The 20,019-nt window shown below is 43.5% G+C and overlaps 1 protein-coding gene across 1 annotated transcript in view; it reads right to left on the bottom strand.

Annotated features, from left to right (window-relative positions):
* nsmfb (NMDA receptor synaptonuclear signaling and neuronal migration factor b) overlaps nucleotides 1-20,019 on the bottom strand; it is a 44,707-nt gene that overhangs the window by 9,826 nt on the left and 14,862 nt on the right. The window contains exons 5-14 of the mRNA XM_068566687.1: nucleotides 18,825-18,830; nucleotides 15,762-15,830; nucleotides 10,467-10,519; nucleotides 9,213-9,302; nucleotides 8,070-8,197; nucleotides 7,875-7,958; nucleotides 6,213-6,246; nucleotides 5,779-5,849; nucleotides 3,055-3,134; nucleotides 2,696-2,798 (exon numbers count right to left, since the gene is read on the bottom strand). Of these exons, the coding sequence (XP_068422788.1) occupies nucleotides 2,696-2,798; nucleotides 3,055-3,134; nucleotides 5,779-5,849; nucleotides 6,213-6,246; nucleotides 7,875-7,958; nucleotides 8,070-8,197; nucleotides 9,213-9,302; nucleotides 10,467-10,519; nucleotides 15,762-15,830; nucleotides 18,825-18,830 (718 nt within the window). The remainder of the gene's footprint in view (nucleotides 1-2,695; nucleotides 2,799-3,054; nucleotides 3,135-5,778; nucleotides 5,850-6,212; nucleotides 6,247-7,874; nucleotides 7,959-8,069; nucleotides 8,198-9,212; nucleotides 9,303-10,466; nucleotides 10,520-15,761; nucleotides 15,831-18,824; nucleotides 18,831-20,019) is intronic.

The following is a 20,019-nucleotide window of genomic DNA, read 5'->3' as shown; positions in this document are numbered from 1 at the left end:
TTCATTTTTCTAAACTTTCCGTTATGTGTGGTATTTGTAAATGCAGCAGTTACTTTTCTTGAAATGAAAGAACATTTATTTTGTATTATTTATCATTTATCTAGATGAATTTGAAAACTATTTGTTGTCTATATACAGACATTACAGACAAAGTCTAGGCAAACTGCTGTGGGATTAAACCCAAACGGCATCATGCTACGAGACCTTAACAAAAGGAAACTCTAACTGGGTCATGTTTGATTAATTGGATACCAATTTGCTTTTAAAATGGGAGTACTAGACTCTGTATTAACGTCAGACAAGAATAGAGTAAAACTAAATATAATTGGGGGGTTTTTTCCCCATGAAGAGAAGCTGGTTCGTTTCAAACAGAGGCTAAAGGGTAAGTCGCCATCAGACACTGGCCAAGCGGCGGTATTTGAATTTTTAATGGGAAAAGGTTGCCAATACAAGCTCGCCTCACACAACTACAATCTGTTGTGGATTTTCTTTTCGTTTTTTTAAGAAAGCACATTCCTACATGTACGTTGCTGACGTAGCTGTGAGGACTGATGCTGGGTGGAGCCTAGTGAGAGTCATCTGAAGGTAGCTCAGCCAGCCATTCCTTCTATTAATAGTGGCTCTCCAGCTGCGCTTGCAGCAGCGCAAACAGGCAGCAGCCTCCCTGCTCATCCCTGAGAGACCTGTACGAAATTACTGTGGGGAAGATGCCAAATGTCACCGTCAGCTGCTGGCTGACGTCATAACGCCGAGAAGACACATGCCCAGGCCACAAGGAAATATGGGCCACTGTGGCTCAGTGGTGAGCAGGCCCTTCAATCACAGGATCGATCCCCGGCTCCGCTCGCCCATGTCCATGTGTCCTTGAGCAAGACACTTAACTCTACATTGTATCAATGGTTGATAATACTGATGTGTCACCTTGCATGGTCGCTCCTCTCATCAGTGTGTGAATGATGTCATGTAGTGTTAAAGCGCTTTGAGTGGTCAGAAGACGAGAAAAGCCCTTTACAAGTACGGGACCATTTACCTTGTTTTAGGAACACAATTTTTAGAGGGTATCAGCCGCAGTTGAAACGTGCAATTAACGATGTTAACTAAAAAAAATACATAATTTGTGTCTTCAGGCAACAAAAGTACTTGATTATGTTGAGTAAAACATCATGTTTTGGCTTGAAATAAGTCTGTTTGTTACATCATTTAAGATACAAGTGTACATTTAAAAAACAAGACATGAATCACGGTCTCCTGCGTGAAAGTCCTGTGTTTGCTTGACCCACTTCTCCTTCGTGAAGACTTCCTATGATTAAAAACGTTTTTGGGATACGTCCAAAAAACCAACTTAATCCTGGATGAAATGGTTCCTTTGAAACGTAATTGGTAGTCAGGGATAATTTTGAGGAGGCCATTTAATACCGCCATTGTGGCTTTTGTTGAGCTCAACTGAGAAGGAGCCTGAAAGAGGCTCGTATTAGAGACACCTCTCGGTCTCCTTGTTTTCGGATCAACTCTCAATAGCCCCATTCATATTTTGTTACAACATTATGCTATTAACACAAACTCGATACTTCAAATTTAAAACCCAGTAGTGGTAAATATATCACATTAGGAATGATCTAATTCTCTATTACTAACATACAACATGTAGCAGCTTCATCAGGCTTTTAAAGTCAACGTAATGGCGTTTCCCCCTCTGGACGTGTCTTCACCACCTTGACAGCTTCACACTGCATTAACCACTTTCTTTCTAAGCATCGAGGTTGAGCGGTACACGAGCATACAATATGCATGACGTGGCCTTTACCCCGCACCGTTCTCTGATGTCTCGCGGCTATTTTCACATTCAGGCGCTTTTGTAAGGCGGTCAAAAGGAGCACTCCATTCAGACCGCCCGTGCACAACTAGTGCTGGTACAGTGGTAAGCAATCACAAGAAAGCAGCGGAACAAGCGGCTCGAGACCGGGCCGCATGAGAAAGTATGAATATTTCAGTGTGTGGGCACGTTCCTATGAGAGTGTGGCCGCATATAGCATGGCATATATATATATATATATGTGTGTGTGTGTGTGTGTGGTGCGAGGGGGGGGACGGGGGGTCGTGGCAAGGCCAGCGAAGGAGCACGAGTGTGTTAGTTAATGTGTGAGTGTGTAATTGCAGCGAGGGGCGAGTGGGTTTAGCTTAATTGAGTGAGTGTCAAAGACTACCTGTCATTCCAAAATGCTGCGTGTCTGTGTATGTGTGTGTGTGTGTGTGTGTGTGTGTGTGTGTGTGTGTGTCGTCAGCCAGGCAGCACAAGGTCGTGGCTCAGGTACTCTACACCTCTTCCAATGAATCATTGGGGCAAAAAGACTTTCTTGCACATTATTTTATCTTTCACATGCCAAAAAAAACTGCTCCCGCTTTCGTTATTTTCCCGTGCATCTGCAGAACGCGCACCAGCTTCAGACACGAAGCCAACCGATTGTCTAAATGATTTATTTGCATGGTGCTGTACACAGCATATGTGTGTGTATTTGAGATTTTGTGCTGAATGGAGACATCCAAGTGAACTTTTGCACCAACCGGAGGAGTGTGGGAGTCTGTGTTTGTTCTCCCGGCTTGCCACGACAACAAAAAGTCCTGTAAGGCACATTTGTGATTGGTAATTTTGGGCTACACAAACTAAATGGAATTGAGAAAAGAAAGGGCGCAGTACCTTTTCTCCATTAGCGCTCCCCAGCACATAGCAGCCCATGATGTGGATGAGGTTGGGCTTCGGGTTCAGCTTGCTCATCAGCCTGCCGAGCCGCCGCCAGAACCTTTGGCGCACGAGAAAGAACGAGAAGTCACGATACACGATGAGAAAATGGGCGAGACGCATTATGGTTAAAGATTTCCATCAAATGCTTTTTTAGCACCTGCAATCATTCAAATGTGAAGTCCATGTGAAAGTGTAAAAGGTAAAGCTGGATATTTGAATCATGTGAATGCTACGAGTGTCTGTATCATAATAATAGAGTTATGAAAGAAAAGTCCCCCCAGTTTTGTGGTTCCATCCACAAAGTGTAGTCTTACTGGATCATGTCGTCTTCCTTCTCCACCTTAGCGAAGGTGGCCACTTTGTTCTTCAGCAGGTAAAGATGGCCCGGACCGCCCTGGGGAAAGGTTCTGGTGTTACTGTGCATTTAGTTATGACGGTCGCCTCATTTCTTGAGAATTTATATAGCATGAAAAGCAGAGAGTTGTTGTTAGAATTGAAACACCAGACATGAGTTTGTTGCACTTGTACTGAAGATCTAAATGAGTATAAAAATGTACTTTATATATATATATATATATATATATATATATATATATATATATATATATATATATATATATATATATATATATATATATAGTGTAAAGCTATCATGAACCCAAAGTGTATGAGTAACATGTCAGTTCATCACTGAGATGCGTCAGCAGTTTCTCTTCCATAACAATGAGGCGGTGCTGATACCCCAGATTTCAGATGACCTGGATGATGCAACACCCTCACACAGGAACACAGAGCCACCAACTCTCACGCTTTCGCCGTGTGACACACACTTTTTCACGTTTTCACACGCTCACACGCCATACAACCAATATCTCACGCCAAAAAAAAAGTCGGAGGCGCGCTCGTTCCTTTTCAAACTCCCTGACGATAGATGGCGCTCAGGAGCACATCTGTAAACTTATTCGCTGCATAGACATCCTGTTTACCCCAAACTGGGGGATCAGAGGGGAGCAGAGAGACTTGAGGTATCAGGGCTCTTAAGTCTCACGCATTGAACGTGACTGTCACTCATTACGGTCTTAAGTCACGCCCACCCGACACACAGCTGTTCGCGCCGCCCGCCCTCGTCGACAAAATCTCACGCCAAGGTTTTTTGAAAAGTTGGCAGTTCTGGAAATATTTACTTGGGGAAACAAATCTCTTGAGAATATGCATCAGAAAAAAAATAATAAATGAAAAATGCATCTTCTATTATAATAAAAATGCCTATGAACAGAAAATAAAGCAAAAAACCCAGCAATCAATCCATTCACAGCTCCACAAGAAGTGAAGTCATCTCTCTCGCCCCGTGGTAGCTCACTGTACTGAAGGTAATAGCCTTTAAAAAGCCATTTGAAAATAGACAGCAATGTGTGGAAGGTAATGACATGCAGACAGCACTTAGGAAGGCCACCTGCGGAGTACCACAGGGTTCAGTCCAACAAGAATTGTTTCTAAAGCTATTCATGTGCGAATAAAAATATTTTTGCTTTTCTTTTTGGTATATTTTTTTTTCTTGAGTAGAGCTAAATTGATAAGAATGTATAGACAATACAATGCCTTTGTCTTTTTAGTCATATGGCATACTGTATATACGTTTATATTGTGTTTGATGGCTGAATAAAACACTGCTACTACTACTATTGCTAACATAGCAGCTAGCCCTCACGCCAACAAGCTGCTGTGGTGCTCCGCCCATGATTGGCTCGCCCCACAATTGGCCCCGCCCACATTTGGCTTCGGCAGATGTGTGGACCGGCACTTCAAAAACCCACAAGGACAAGCACTGAAACAGTGAGTTTGTCATAATAAACCTTTGAGTCAAGAAGGATCAGAAAGGTCAGCAACGTAGTCCCAAAGGAGACTGAGGACCACCGTGTCAGGATGGATCTGCGAGAGCAGGATCTACATCACACAGAGCAAGGATCACATCGACCTCGGTGCACACTCCACCAGCTCTCCTAAGCCTCAAAGAAAAGCAAAGTCACTCCCTGATTGGCCTCGAGGGGAAACGCACCAAGCTGCTGTCAATTCTTAATTAGCACCCAGTCCCCTCCTGCACACAGACGGGATCTGAGTGATCCTCCAATCAACTCGGAGGGATTGTGACATTCAGCGAAATTGAATTGAGAAAATAGGAAAGGACAGCACCAACGATTTGATATTGATTATGCCTAATATATTTCATCAAGGCAGCGGGGATGTGTTACTTTATTCAACCTGACTGTGAATGAGAGGAGCATGCAGGTGGGATCACCATCAACTAAATCATTTTTTTTTAAAAACAGCTCATCATGGTGAAATGTTATTTCCTATTTTTATAACTGTTGTATAATTTATTTTGATTAGAAAATCATCTGCGAGACAAGGGCCGTGTCTCCTACCGAACACCTGCGCACTTCGAGCACTGACTTTCAGTGCTTACGGCGCCACACTGACAAAACCAGCAGAATTCAGTGCAGTAAAAGTACCAGGATGTCGCACTGCAAACAGTCAAAAAAATGCAGTTCACTGTATTGCAGTGTACTTTGTAAAGCGTTCGGTAGCTGCTAGCTTATTCTTCTACTTCCACTATTTAATTCAGATTTATCCAACAAAAGGTGCATTACTGCCACCTACTGGCGTGCCCCATTGACCAATCACAGCGGCTCTCTCAATTCCTGGAAAAAAAATATTTATATTATAAAATAGCTATAACTTGTAATTATAAAAATAAATAAATAAATATGTGATTCTGTTTAGGCCAGCAGAGAAGGCTTAGCAGGCCCTGACGGCCTGCCACTGCCACCCTCTCAACTACGACATCAGCGAATCACAAACAGTTCACCACTGTACCGCTTATTGAAGCCAAGTGCAAATAATTGTGATAATTGAGTCCATCCCTCAATCCGTTAGGACTAGTTGGACGGAAGTAATCTGACCTATTGCAAGCCAACTCTAATTTATAGGACAACGTGTCAATGATGTCACGATGTTGCCCGGTTTCTCCTGTCACTCACCTGACAGAAAATCAGCATGTTCCAGATTTTACAGCCTTTTCTGTAGGCAGTCAGCTTCTTCTCGATCTCCTCTGGGCGAGGGACACGCAGAGAGAGAGAGAGAGAGAGAGAGAGAGAGAGAGAGAGAGAGAGAGAGAGAGAGAGAGAGAGAGAGGTGTCACTTTTCCCACTCCCATAATGGTGAGACACATAAATTGGCTGTCTCTTGAGACACACACCAAATATATACACACACACACACACACACACACACACACACACACACACACACACACACACACACACACACGAGGACAAACACAATGAGTCATGTCTGCCCTCCAGCGAGCTGAAACTTATTCCGCCCTCATCTTTTCCACTTTTCCACTGGGAGAGTCATTTTCACTTGAGAGCTCAATGATGGAAAGAAAAAAACCCACAGCTGTCACACTCACCGAGGATGTCATCAAACGTAGCGTGTTCATGGTCCTTTAAATGGAAGATTAACACAGAATTATTATTTCATACGACACCGCTGAGCAGAAATTGAATCAAGTTGAATGAAACCGCTGGTTTTCTGCACAGAAGGTTGGATCGTTTCCAATAATCAGATTTGAGCTCGACATTATTCTAAGAGTTCTTATTTTACGGTCCATCGGCTTTTTGAAGAGTGAGTTACAACAACAGCAGAATGAACTTATTTCCCTCTATCATCAACAATACGAGCCCTATTTCCGAGGACAGCGGTTACCAACCTCGGGGGCAGGGCCCCTCCAAGGGGTCGCGAGGTAAATACGTGGGTGCATAAGCTGATTAATGAGGTAGGAAAGTAAAAAAATAACTGTCCTCATCCTCTGGGGACGTGACCATCTCGACCAAATTTGATGGCAATTCAATTTCAGTGCGGCCCAATGTGGTGGACAGATCAACTGGCAATCCAAGAGACAAACCATCCAGACCTTCCATCTTTAGCACAGCTGGAAAGGTTAGGAACCACTGCCACTAAATTACTAATTACCTCATCATTTTATTATGAGTTTGGCAACGCTCCAGAGGATTTTGCATCTCACTTAAAACGCAGGGCTGCGTTCACTTTCCCGGAGAAAGATACCAGCAACAGATTGTCTTCTTTTTTCCATCTGAACAGACAAGAAACAGGGTGCCACTTCACAGACCATCAAAGCCGGTGACTGCACTTGTTCCCTCAGATGGAAATGAATCTTGCCCACTTGATTAAACCAACGCATCCCTCACTGGGCTGAAAGTGGTCGTCGTTTATGATCGGCAAACTGGAAAAAAAATTAAATAAATGCTTTCTGTCACCTCAGCTAATCTGTGAAATCTGAGATCAATCCACGTCAGTCAAACAGTCATAGTTTGATGATTGCGATGGATGACAAGCGGATGTTTGCCGCAGTGAAGCCTGCGCGGTGCCCCACAAAATGACGTGATCACAGCCTGCAAGTCATTGTGCGCCTCGGAATTTTTGCAGAGCTTTTCAGACGTGACTGTCACAAATAGTTCACTGCAAAAATTTAAATCTAAGTAAGATGAAATATCTTAAATCAAGGCATTATACGCTTGTTTTTTGATTGACAAGATATTTCTTCTTATCAGGCAGTTTTTATTTTAGAGCATTTCACTTCTTTCAAGAAGTCTTGGCAAGTCAAATTTTCCTGTTCTGTTGGCAGATAATTTGTCTTATTTCAAGTAATATTTCCCTCATTTTATTACTTTTTTTTCTTGTTTTTGGAAGCTGAATTTTTGCAGTGTTCCCTGACGACATCACTACTTACATGTTTGGGGTTTATACAAACAATTCCTTTTTGGATACTTTAGAAAACCAGAGGTCTTAAAAATCCACATTTGAGTTTCTATTTTGTTGCCAAATGAAATTGTTTGCAGGATATTCAACATGTGTTTCTTTAAAATACATTTTAACACTTGACTTGTTTCTTGACAGGGCTTGTACAAAGGGAACAAAGTAGGCCATGCATGTTGGATACGAGTTTACAGGCAGTTTCAGTTCCTCCTCTGCATCGTGGAGGTCCGTCTATATTGCATTGTGGGTAACACTCATTGTCTTATTGATTCCTCAAAGTACATTTTCTACTCACATAAAGGATGGGGATGATGGATGGGTCGTCCCTACGAATGATGTTCGGCACATATTCAGCCTTTGGGACCTTGGAGGATACCAGCTGTGCAAAGTAGGACACATGCAGAAGAACCGTCATACCTATGGCTGCGTGACTTACAGGTTTTGGTTGACTTCAAAATCAAATTTGTGAATTGAATGCCGAGCTCCGCACCATGATTTTCGGTGGGATGAAGTCCTCTCCCTCACAGGCCGCCCTCTCCATCTCCCTCTCCTCCTCCCAGTCGGCGTCCTCGTCTGGCCCTTCATCCAGAGTCCCCGAGGAGCTCTGAAGCTCGCCACCTGGCCCACACACACACACACACACACACACACACACACACACACACAGGAACAAAGGGCAAGATAAAAGGATAACATGCAAACCACATTAGAGGGGAGCGTGCTCCTTTTGAAAAGCGCAGCACCTGTTATTTTATTTTTGCTGCACGGAAGGCGAGTGACAGAGGAGAGTTCTAATCAGACGGCAGACGAGACCAAGAGACACAATAACACCTCCGCAGACGGCTACGACACACAGCAACAGGCAGATGGACAACCGGGTTGAAGGATGGGGGTGGCTGAGTGGATGGGTGGCAAAAAGATACGAGTGGAGACATTCAGATAAACTGGAGACACACGATGACAAAACATACAGCAACAAAGTGCGCAGCTGCGGTCGAACCACAGGTTGTTTAGAGGGTTCCTAACTGACTGAAATGATGTCATAAGTGTCAACCATTCTAAATGCTGAGGCCACTCTTAATTGCTTCGTTTCCTATCTCCTTCAGCCTTTAGCATTGGGATCGAGTTCATCCTTTACCAAAGGAAAGGAGACAATGCCGGCCCACAATTCCTCGGTGCAATAATGTTTAAGGCAAAGCCCCATTGGGTCCTCAACAACGTCCTCCATCGAAGTTTAATGTGATAAATGAACTGAGAACATCCTTCTAAGGAGGTGAGATTTTAGTTTGGACAGGAATCCCAACAAACTCCACAGTATTGAGCATTCCTTGTTTTCTTTCGGTAAAAACAAGTTGGATTTCTGATTTTCTTTTACGTCCGCTATTGCCTAGTGTAAGTGAAGACGGATTCTCTTAGCACTGAGGTTGTCTTTTTCCTAAGTCCTTAGGAACTCTCCTTCTTCTCTGTATATTCTGTGATACGTTTGCATTTTTGAGTTAATACATTTTCAAAAACGCATCCAAATTTGTGTGCTTATGCATTCACACGTAAATTGTGTATGTTCATGTTATGCAGAGTATTGTATTTTACATCGTATGGCATTTTCTTTGGGATTAAGAGAGCGTCCACTCACTGTCTCTGGAGTCATGCAGTGAGTCGGGCTTGACGGGTGTCGGGTCACTCCACGAGCGGCTGAAGCTCTTGGCTCGGCGGTCGGCAAAGGCTGATGGAATTGGGGGGGAGGGAGGAGGAGAGACAGTGTCACACACACACACACACACACACACTCACACACACCCTCTAGATGATCATCAACCCCAGTGTTACAGCCCCTGTTAACTGGCCTTAGTGCTTCATGTTTAAGTGGTAATCCATTTTCATTGAAATGTGTCGTGTTGAAATGACAATACTGCTTTGGTTACAGGTGCAACCGAGCACACTTCTGATTAACGCCTAATTAAAATTTGGCAAGAAAATATCAAATAAAATATGCCCATGTTTAATATGACCATTTGTATGCTTGTTTAACAATCAGCCATTTTGTGTGCAACCATTTAAGACCCCGACATGTTGTATTTACAATAGAACTAAGAAAAGTAACAAAATTAAATATTGAAAAACGTTGAATGTTTGGCAAAATCCCTTTGTGACTGAGCCACGGACAGAACATTTTGGATATTTTATTTATTATTGTGTGATCAAGCCAATCCCGACCGTGACCTATCAGACAAACGTTATTTGGAAAGCACTTATATGCTTCATAAAGTTTACTCAAAGTTAACTCAGGTTGAAGTCTCACATTAGAAAATGTGATGCAAGAACATACAGTTTGTACATATATTTTCACTTTGTCAAAAAAAGAGTTAATGCGCTCAAACCTCTGACAAAACCAGCACGTTTGGTTTTACTGTAAACACGCCTATTTTACATGAATATTTTGCAACTTTTCAAAAGTTTGATGGAAATTCACTTGACAAATGAAGAGAGACACGGCTAGAGAGAGAAGACCCACAGATGTGCAGACATTTTGTGGCACTATCATTATATAAAATGGCCTCTGAACGTTCCAGCACACAATCAATATCGTAAAAATGACACAATCCTTTTCCTAACGCAAATGTGGCCGACACACGGACACTCGCACACCACTCTAAAACATTTCAGTGAAGACCGACCAAATCACCATCAACGTGGAGTTTAAAGAATAAGGTGCGATGTCTCATTCATGAACATACTCCAACACAATATACCCAGCACTGCTGCTCCATGCATGAAGCACAAATACATTCCGGCGTGTGGGTGCACACTGTTTGAGCATGAACGCATGAAAATGCACTGACATCAGTGTACTGTACACACATGCATGCTGACAGACTGGAGGACTTACTCTGGACTTTGATCCTGCGGCTGCCCACCATCCTGAGGTGCTTGCGGAAGTTTCTACCATTTTAGGGAAGAGAAGAAGAAGACAGCGAAATCAAGAATGAGGAACAAAACAGGGTCAGAGAATTAAAGAATGTTTCCAACGTACAGAGCCAGATGTGTGGAAAGCACCGGGTAAAGTCTAGCCGGAGCAGTGACGAGAAGATTGGAACCAAAATCTCCAATAGTATATGCTACATGTTAGCATATATTATGCTAAAGAGAACCTCAAAGTACCTTATGTTTCGTTCTCAAATAAAAAATACTTTGCAATACCGTGACAGAAAAATATATTTCATCTGCTGCACAATTCTTTTTTTTTTAAATTTACCCTTTAACCTTTTTTAATTGAAACAATGATGTTAGCTGAATGTGAGGTGGTTTACTTTTGTCTCACAAAACGAGCAATAACATTTCCAGCCACCTGGATAGCAAACAAGAAAAAAATAATAATTTGTATTGGCCAGGAGTTGGAATCAAACGTTTTATCCAGATGGGATTGAATTTCCCTTTTTTTCCCTTGAACACAAGGAGAATAAATAGTGAGACATAATTTGCTAATGTCTTGACCTTGTCTTTTCTCCTCACAATTGGAGAGTAGTTCTTAGACCACCAGCAGACCACAAGAGGACCTTTGTGATCTGATTGGTCAAACCGTTTCTGGAAGAGGTTGCATTGTGACTACATTGAGCACTTTAAGTTGGACAGGGCCGTCTGGTCTCAATGTCAAACCAATGACACATATGAATTGGTTGGTTAGATCATATCTAGATCCTGTCTGGTCTCTTTAAGTGATGAAGCTGTGTGCTAACATGTTAGCACTCAAAGAGGACCTAACTGATAGTGAGGTGGTTCTGGTGCCAATCCTTTGATTAAACATCTCCAGAAGCCAGTGTAGTGCTTTACAAAGTGTTTGAAGTTACTCAGAAGTGTCATATTAAACTTCTTTAAAACTCAGACAAGAGACGAGCAGTTTAGGACTCATTCATAAGGTGATTGTATGAATTGTCTTTTAGTCCTTTAGTTGTCTCTTTTACGTCTTCATATTGTCTTTCTCTCCCCGCCTGGATTTCTTTTCCAAAAAATGGTTCATTCGTACCGCTGGAGAAAGTTAAGTGGGACAGCGAGAGAATAAGAAAGAGAAGCAGGGGAGGAAGCGGAATAGAGAAGCAGCTCTAAGTGGGAGCAAGTGGAACAATGTGCGGCCTAAAAGACAGCCTTTCATTATTCATCAAGGCTTGTCTGACTGGGACGGTTCAGTCGGGCACAAGTGGGGAATTTATCCCTGAATTAATATTTTACTTTGCATATTTTGACAATCTGTTTCCTTGATATTTCTGATTTTCACGCTTTTCTTTGTAATGTCACTGCTGCACAAGAGTAAATGAAGTTATATCTTATGTTATGTTTAATTTGTCACTTTAAGTGAAGCTACAGTATGAAATAAAGAGCTTCTTGTAGCAAAAAGCACAACTTTGTTGCACAATTTGTTATTTTAATCATAAATAACTCAAAGTTAGTAAAGTGGTATTTTAGTATATTATTAGAATGAAGGCATTCTCATCCACAGACTGAGGCATACAGCTTATTAAATAAACACTGGTATTGAAGCGGTATTTGCCAATAACCAGAGCCCATGAACCTACATGATCTGATCTGCAGGGCTCTTCATATTATGTGAAAACAGGAAGAAAAAATACAGGAAATATCACCCCAAAATCAAGAATACATATATAGTTTTACATGTAGTGATATTTCTTCATTTATATTGATAAATAAATAAATAGCACTGTTTAGTTGACTAGTTTTGGAGAGATTTGGGACAATTTGCTGTGTAAGGTAAAGGAAACCGCAGCAGTCCAACTGGGATGATATATAAGCTTGATACGAGAAACACTTCAATTTTACGTGCATAGCAAATCACATAGGACCCATGACAGGACCCTGAGGCACACCGCAGGAAAGAACAGCAGTTTTATACATTGAGGGAAAAGCTTCCTATCCCAGAGGCGTTCTCCCACCACCTCAGCCTTTCAGTCAGGATCCTGTGATCTACAGTATCTCCGGCTGCGATGAGGTCCACAAAGCATTGACCCACATCAGAAAAAAGAAATATCATTATGTCTTTGGAGAAGAGCCGTTTCAGTGGAAATCTTCCCTGCAGTCAAGGACAGTAAAGAGCTTTACGGCAACAATGATGCTATAGGTTATGGAAAGAAATTAGCAAGGTTTGTTTTTTATTTTGTTTATGTTTTCAAAAGAGGCTGAGCAACTGTGCATTTTAAGAATTTAGCAAAATCTTTCTGAAATATTAGGTGAAAGTCAGGCACAAACAGCAATAAGTGATATTAAACTATTAAACTGAAAGACATTTCAATTCACTTTATCCTTTAGTCCAGGTGGACATCCGGCCTCCTGAGGTAAATTTGTGATTTTTGACTTTGGGCTTTACAAAATGAATTGAATCGAATTACTTCACGAGAACGGACGAGCAGACAGAAGGACAACCAGAACACATGATGCCAGGTTGTTACTGGACAGAAAAAGAACAAATGACCTATTTGACTAATTAAAAAAAAAGAGCATCAGGACATTTGAACTGCTTCTCTGATGCTGTCGGAGACATTTTCCTTGTTATGAAGATCGGACCCAATTAAACAGGAGTTGTTGAGTTTACAGGCGACAGGAGCTCTGACGTGAACTAAAAAGATGTGAAACAAAGCTGTGAGAAACTGTGATGAGGTCTGTGATGACTGATACGGCTGGTTCACAAACCCCACAGCTCATTATTTTTAATAGGACCCACCTGTAGTCAGTTATTACTAGCTTTCCCCATGCAGTCCCTACTGTTTGTACCACTGTAAAGGACCACATCACTAAGTCTCATCACCAAAAGAGTCGACATCAACCTGATGGTATTGGTGAGAATCCCAACCACACAGCAGCACGGCCCCATCAGAGTGTCATAGTAGAAACGCAAAGCGCACGCCCTCCCACGCGCACTTGTCTCCAGCTATTTTGTGTCCAGAGTTCAATTTGGATGCATTTCGCAAAGAACAACGTTGACATGAGCGTTGATAGCAGGCGTCGTGAGGGCAGAGCCTGAAATAGCGGGATGACTCAGAGGAGGTTGGGGGGGGCATCAGCCAGCCAGCGTCGTGACAACCGCTTTTAAAATACCTAACATCAAGACTACCGAGTCAAATTCATGCCAGTGTGTGTGTGCGCTTTATACATATGTGTGTGTGTGTGTGTGTGTGTGTCTGCAACTACCTCATCCAACCCTCTCAAGCTGGCTTTGACCTTTCCAGTAAAAACTTAACGTCTCGCTTATTTGAACATGAATAATTCAATTTGGGTAAACTAACTGAGATGTATACCCATCCATTTCAATAGAAAGGTACATTGCATTCTGAGTGTGTGTGAGTGACGCACGCACACACACACACACACACACACACACACACACACACACACACACACACACGCGCGCACACACACACACAATTATATAAAGAAATCCAATTCACACATAGGCACACACTCGAACATCGCATGGCATGTCTCAACCTTGCTGGATGTGAGATTGTTTGCCAAATATTGATTGATTCGCTCACTTGAAGTGCTCAAGGAGCAGCGATAGACCCCACTTTGACACTTCAGTGTTCAGTGAAGAACACCGGTAAAACCTGCAACCAACACACACACACACACACACACACACACACACACACACACACACACACACACACACACACACACACACACACACACACACACACACCACACACAATACTGTTATTTGTGACAGAGGACAAGAGAGCAAGGAATGTTTTTGGTCCCTGTGTAAAAGCATAGAACTGTTTTTTACAGACCTGCCTTTAACTTGACATTTCACTTTTTTCCACAACTAAATCAAGTCAAGCTGCAGTGGTGTTTGTTATAATGTGTTTGTGTATCCCATTGCTGGCGTTACACACCAAATTACCAACAGCGTGTGATGCTTGTAACAGTGGATTGTGCTGTAGGAGGCACCTTTCATCCAGCATCACACCTGCAGCAACCACTGTCACTCCTGCTGGCTTCAGGTGCAAGCAAGTTAGTTAACAAAAACTAAAATCCTGCTTTATCCAGGTTCATCAGCTTCACACGCAGGGTGGTTCTATTTAATCTTTCATCTTTCATCCATGTCTTTCATAAAAGGACTTTTAATGGTATTTACTTATTTACCGAGCTTAGTCGTAGAAGCACAAATATCCGGTTAAAATGACCAAATCATCAAAATCTGCAAGTTGAGCAGACGGAAGGCTCCTCTTCTGAAACACTCCCAATGTGCTATAAGGAAGGAGCTGCACCCTGTGAAATCCCAGCGTCATCAATATTAGAAGCTTAGAAACGGGCCGTTATTATTCACATGGTTGATCACCAACGGATAAAGAAGCCGGTTGATGCTATTTTGTGGATTTAATGAGGTATCGTGTCACAAACACAGGACTTTAACCCAGGAGAACACTGTTCTTGTGCTGTGTGGAACCAAAAGTCAATGGTGACTTGCTTGACTACAGCTTTGTTATGTCATTTACGTACTTAGCAGACGTCAAGGTACATAACAAGTGTACTTATTTTAATCCAATTCTAAACCCTCACCACTAAATGTCAATTCCTAACCTTGACCTCTGGTCTCTGACTCAACCAGCTACACAGAAGAGCAGTGAGATTCATAACTACTGTCTGAAGCATTAGGACGGCAGCGATATCCACTGATAACGGCCATTCAACCGGCTGATAACATTCACAGTGGGTGCAATGAACGTCAACGGATTAATCATTTTTAATTCTCCAGCTTGCATCAGTTGAATCTATATGATTACATTATTGTTATATACTGCTGGGAAGAACAAAAGAAAATGTACAATGATAATAATAAGTAAATGTGGTCCATCTCCCATCATACTCTCACACATAGGAATGCAGGTTCGACCATCACACAGGTATTACATTTCATCCTATGTGGAATAAAAAAGGTCTTAAAGTCTTCTAGGTTTTGCTCAGTTGTCATGGTGATGGCTCAGTAAGACATAATAGAGATTATTTGGTCAAAGTTAAGAAATACCTAAACTGTATTGACTATTGAGGAAAAAAAATAGATCTTCAGATCGGATGTGAGACTTGTCGAGAGGGACGGTTTCTTTTGACTGTGTCACAGGGGGGACTGTCACAGGACCACACAGGACAGGACAGGACAGCGAGGACACGGTACCTCTCCATCACGGTGGCTTCCTCCTGCTCTCTTTTCCGCCTCTTTTTCTCAGCAATGCCTCGGAAAGCCCTGCCAGGACGTCAAAGCGTTAAGTGGATTCTGTGGGGATGTTTTGGTATTATTTTGTAGCTGCGCCAAAGAACCCAAACTGACCCAAGGGGTAAACACTCTCTTTATGGGACTGATTTAGTTTAGAAATCATTTATCCTGTAGTCCAAACACTTTCAGTTCCAAGCAACAGTGTTTTTTAATTTAAATGCCACCCAGTTGAGAGAAATCGAGCAGATTCAAGGCCTTTGGGTCCAGTTGGGTTCGGGCATGAATATAAGGCTGGGCGACAATAGAGGGGCTTAAGCCCATTGGGGTTAGTAGGAGGGAGGGTTTGGAGAGTTAGCAGCACAGGGATGTTGTATCTACCAGAGGCAGAAGACACACACACACACACACACACACACACACACACACACACACACACACACACGGACCACAATGCAAGATAGGGTTCCACAGGAAGAGACACTGAGGAGAAACCAAGAAACCCGCCCTGCCTCTCCAACGCAAGTTTTACCTAAATTATTAAGTGAGTAGCCGACCCATTCCTATACGATACCCAAACCCTGATCTCACATACGTGCCGTCCTGGTGTCCCGTTACTTCTCATTCTGTCGGTGTGTGTAAGTCGGTCGGCCTTGGTGTGCCTTTCCCAGAGGGGCTGGCGACGGCTCTTGACAGGACGTCAGACATAATGAGAGTCATCCGTGACAACGTATGTCGGAAAGGAAGTCCCGTCGTGTGACTGACATCGGACAGACAGCTGATGAGCGCTTACAGCGAGAAACAAAGGGCCCAAGTCACCGGATTCCGTGCAGCGCTTATTATCCGATAGCTCCAGCCTCTGCACTGCTATTACAGTAGAGAGGGTGGGGGGGGGGGAGTTCTCCCCTCCATGTGCGCCATCAATTTCTCGTCCTCTCCTCTCTGCCTGAAGAAGTGACTCTTCCTTCAGCCTGTTGCTACTTCCACCACCTGCCATCATCCAAAACCAAAAGTGTAAAAAGCTGAGAGCCCTCCGAATTACACCGACAGGTGAGACGGGAGAGAGAAGGGGGGCCGGGTGGGTGGGGGGGGGGGTCCTTATGTGTTTTTTTATGGGGGTGGGTTTGTGACAGTGGCGGGCCGTCAGGGCCTTCTAAGCCTTCTCTGGTGGCCTAAACAGCATCACAAAGTTATAGCTGTTTTATAATGGCATTGTTTTTCACAAATACACTACATGTATTATACTTTTTGCCTATTAGCTTATGACCATTAACATGCGCTGTGATTGGTCAGTGTCGCTAGCATCGAACCTAGAATCTAGAATCTCAGGACTTACTGATGACCCACAGAGGGTTATGTGCATCTGATGCTAATTATGTTACTGTTTTTTTACATTTGCAGTCATGAACAAGCCGCAGTGCTGTTGTTGTTTCTGCACTGCGGTTGCTGGTCCCTCTTCCCCCGGGGAGAGTCCCGCGGCCTCTAAGGTGCATTCTTCTCTCCCTACTGGGGAGGGACGGGGGCCCCTGCTCCAGGGCGGGGATCGGCACACGTCAAGAGGGTCAGGACTCTGCAGCAATGTCGGCAACCCACCCGACCCGTCTTGAAACATGGACTAAGGAGTCTAACGCACGTGCGAGTCAGAGGGTCTCTGAAACCCCGTGGCACAATGGAAGTGAGGCCCGGTGGCGTCGGGCGCTGCGTCATTGACTATTGCTCGGCAGGGGAGTCCGCTCTGGTGGTTGAAGTGGCTTTGTGGGTCGGTCCATGTCGGTCAACAGGAGCGTCTCCTCTATGCTGGTAGTGGTGCTGTGTGGCTCCGCAGGGCGGGTGTCTGTCCACACACGTATGAACATGCCCTCTCTGTAAAAACATATCCTTCAAACTAGACTTGTTGAAGTGGTTTCTTGCCTACAAGCACAGTACATTTGAACACACCATGCTGTTCTTTATATTTACTGAAGAGCACGCGATCCCACCCTGATGTAACTCAACGCAACCTCATCTGAGGCTGTGTGAGAGGCATCTCCAACCGCGGAAATGGGATGGGAACAACTCCAGACCGACCACTGCTGTTCTCCACCTTCCACCTTTCCGAGAGTGCTGCTTCTTTTTTTTTAATGTATTTTGAAGAAACCATCTTTGGCTTATCATAATTACTACAGACGTCAACATGCAGAGAACTCATTGACTTGAAAACAACGAGCAGTTTTTAACGCAGAGAGTTTGTTCAACTTTGTCCATGTGCTCACTAAACACTCACAGCAGCCGTGCATTGTGCTGCAGAGATATCAACTGAGATGCTAACTAGCTAGCCTTGGCCCGTTGTGAGATGGGCCGAGGAGACGCTGGAGCGACCGCTGGAGCGTCCGAAGCTGTAGTCTGTGTGCTTCTTGTAGTTTATTTACTGGATTAAATCCAAAGTGGCAGAACCAAGCAAAAGAAAATGACTCGCACCCTTGCCTCCTGATCTCCTGACCTCCTTATCTCCTTACTCACTTACCCCTTTACCTCCTCACCCTCTTACCTACAATGAGCTGGAGACGGAGGCTGCTTGTCCCTCCATCATGTCTGCCACTTTAAATTTAGTCTAATGAACAAACTATCAAAGAGTAAAACACTCAGATGGCTAGGAGAACTATTGGCTGACTCCACATGTGAAGGTGCTAACAAGTTACACAGCCGCGTGATTTTTAAACATATATATTTAAATATATATATATAGATATATAACTGATGGCTGTACATGTAGATTCTATGGACACATCACACCTCCACACTTTAACTTGCTGATTGGACCGCTCCTGGGTTGACTGTTGCCTGACTCTAGAACTTCAAACCCGGTCCAGCAGGCCCTGAGGCCAGGGGGGTTGAGGACACAACAGACTGAAGAGCACAACGCCACACAAAGAGAAGGGCTGAAGATATCTAACCCAACCGACAGAGTGAGGGATTAAAAAAAAAAGAAAAAAAGAAAGAAGAGCGACGAGGAAGGAACAGTGGGTGGAGGTTGAAAGAGTTACTCACGATATTCTACGGTCGTGGTTTGGAAAGCCGCCACGTAGAGAGTGAGAGGAAGAAGAAGAAGAAGAAGAAGAAGAGAGGACAAAATGAAAGGGAAGTCAGTAATAGGGCACGTCAGATGTCACACACACACACACACACACACACACACACACACACACACACACACACACACACACTCACACTTTCAAAGGATCCAATGAGCACAAATAAATAAAACAACTCTTAACTATCAACTCAAGGCAATATCAGTGAGCCAGGAGGGAGTGATGAACAGTACAAGACGGATGATGAGAATGCACACAGCCGACAGACAAATAGTTTGATCAGTTCTTCACTAAATGTGTAGTTAATCACACTGCAGCACACCCATCACATAGAGACACTGACTGGTCTGTGGCTTTAATCAAAGGCCAGTGTCAGGGCTCATGTATCAGGCTGACCCCGATAGGGACGGGAGGAAACAGATGGAAAAAGGGAGGTGAGAGGCGGGGAGAGAGAGGAGGGAGAAGGGGAGAGAGAGGAGAGAGGAGGGGAGAGAGAGGAGAGAGGAGGGGGAGAGAGAGGAGAGAGGAGGGGGAGAGAGCGTGGGAGAGACCAGGGAGAAAGATCACAAGGGCTAAGGAGCTTTGTCTGTTTGAGGGCCATAATTATGAGATCTGGGTGATAGGTGATAATTATCTAGTCACAAGGAGCGGAGGGTGTGTGTGTGTGTGTGTGTGTGTGTGTGTGTGTGTGGGAAAGGTTGGTGGAGGGGGCGGGGGGCATATGTGCATGACCAACACACATTTCTATACTTTCTAAATCTGTGCATTCTAACATTTTGGGCGTAAGTTGGCGCGTCCATTGTTTTGTTTGGATGTCTAAATGGTCCGCAGTAAAGAACTGGTCACAGCAGCGTTAATACAGAATAAAGAGAGAAGTCGCTTCTCCTCTCAATTTAACATGTTGGTGTTCTATAAGTCTGAGGAACATAACAACACGTGTGTCTTTTTGCCAGCTTCGCAATACTATTTGACTGTCAGGGTGCGACTTAAAATGGAAAGTGAAGCGATGCGGTCGCTTGTAGAAAAAAATTGATGATTTTAACCCAAGAGAATATCGACCACTTTAATCTCAGAGAATATTTGTTTTAAAATATATATATATTTACAATTTAAAGGAAAACACTCTGTTAGCTCTGTCAGCGCTGTTAGCG

This window comes from Clinocottus analis, unplaced genomic scaffold (genome assembly GCF_023055335.1).
Source record: "Clinocottus analis isolate CAN_PGR_092001 unplaced genomic scaffold, fCliAna1.0.p SCAF_7, whole genome shotgun sequence".
NCBI lineage: Eukaryota > Metazoa > Chordata > Actinopteri > Perciformes > Cottidae > Clinocottus > Clinocottus analis.
This window is presented reverse-complemented; position numbering and strand designations above follow the sequence as displayed.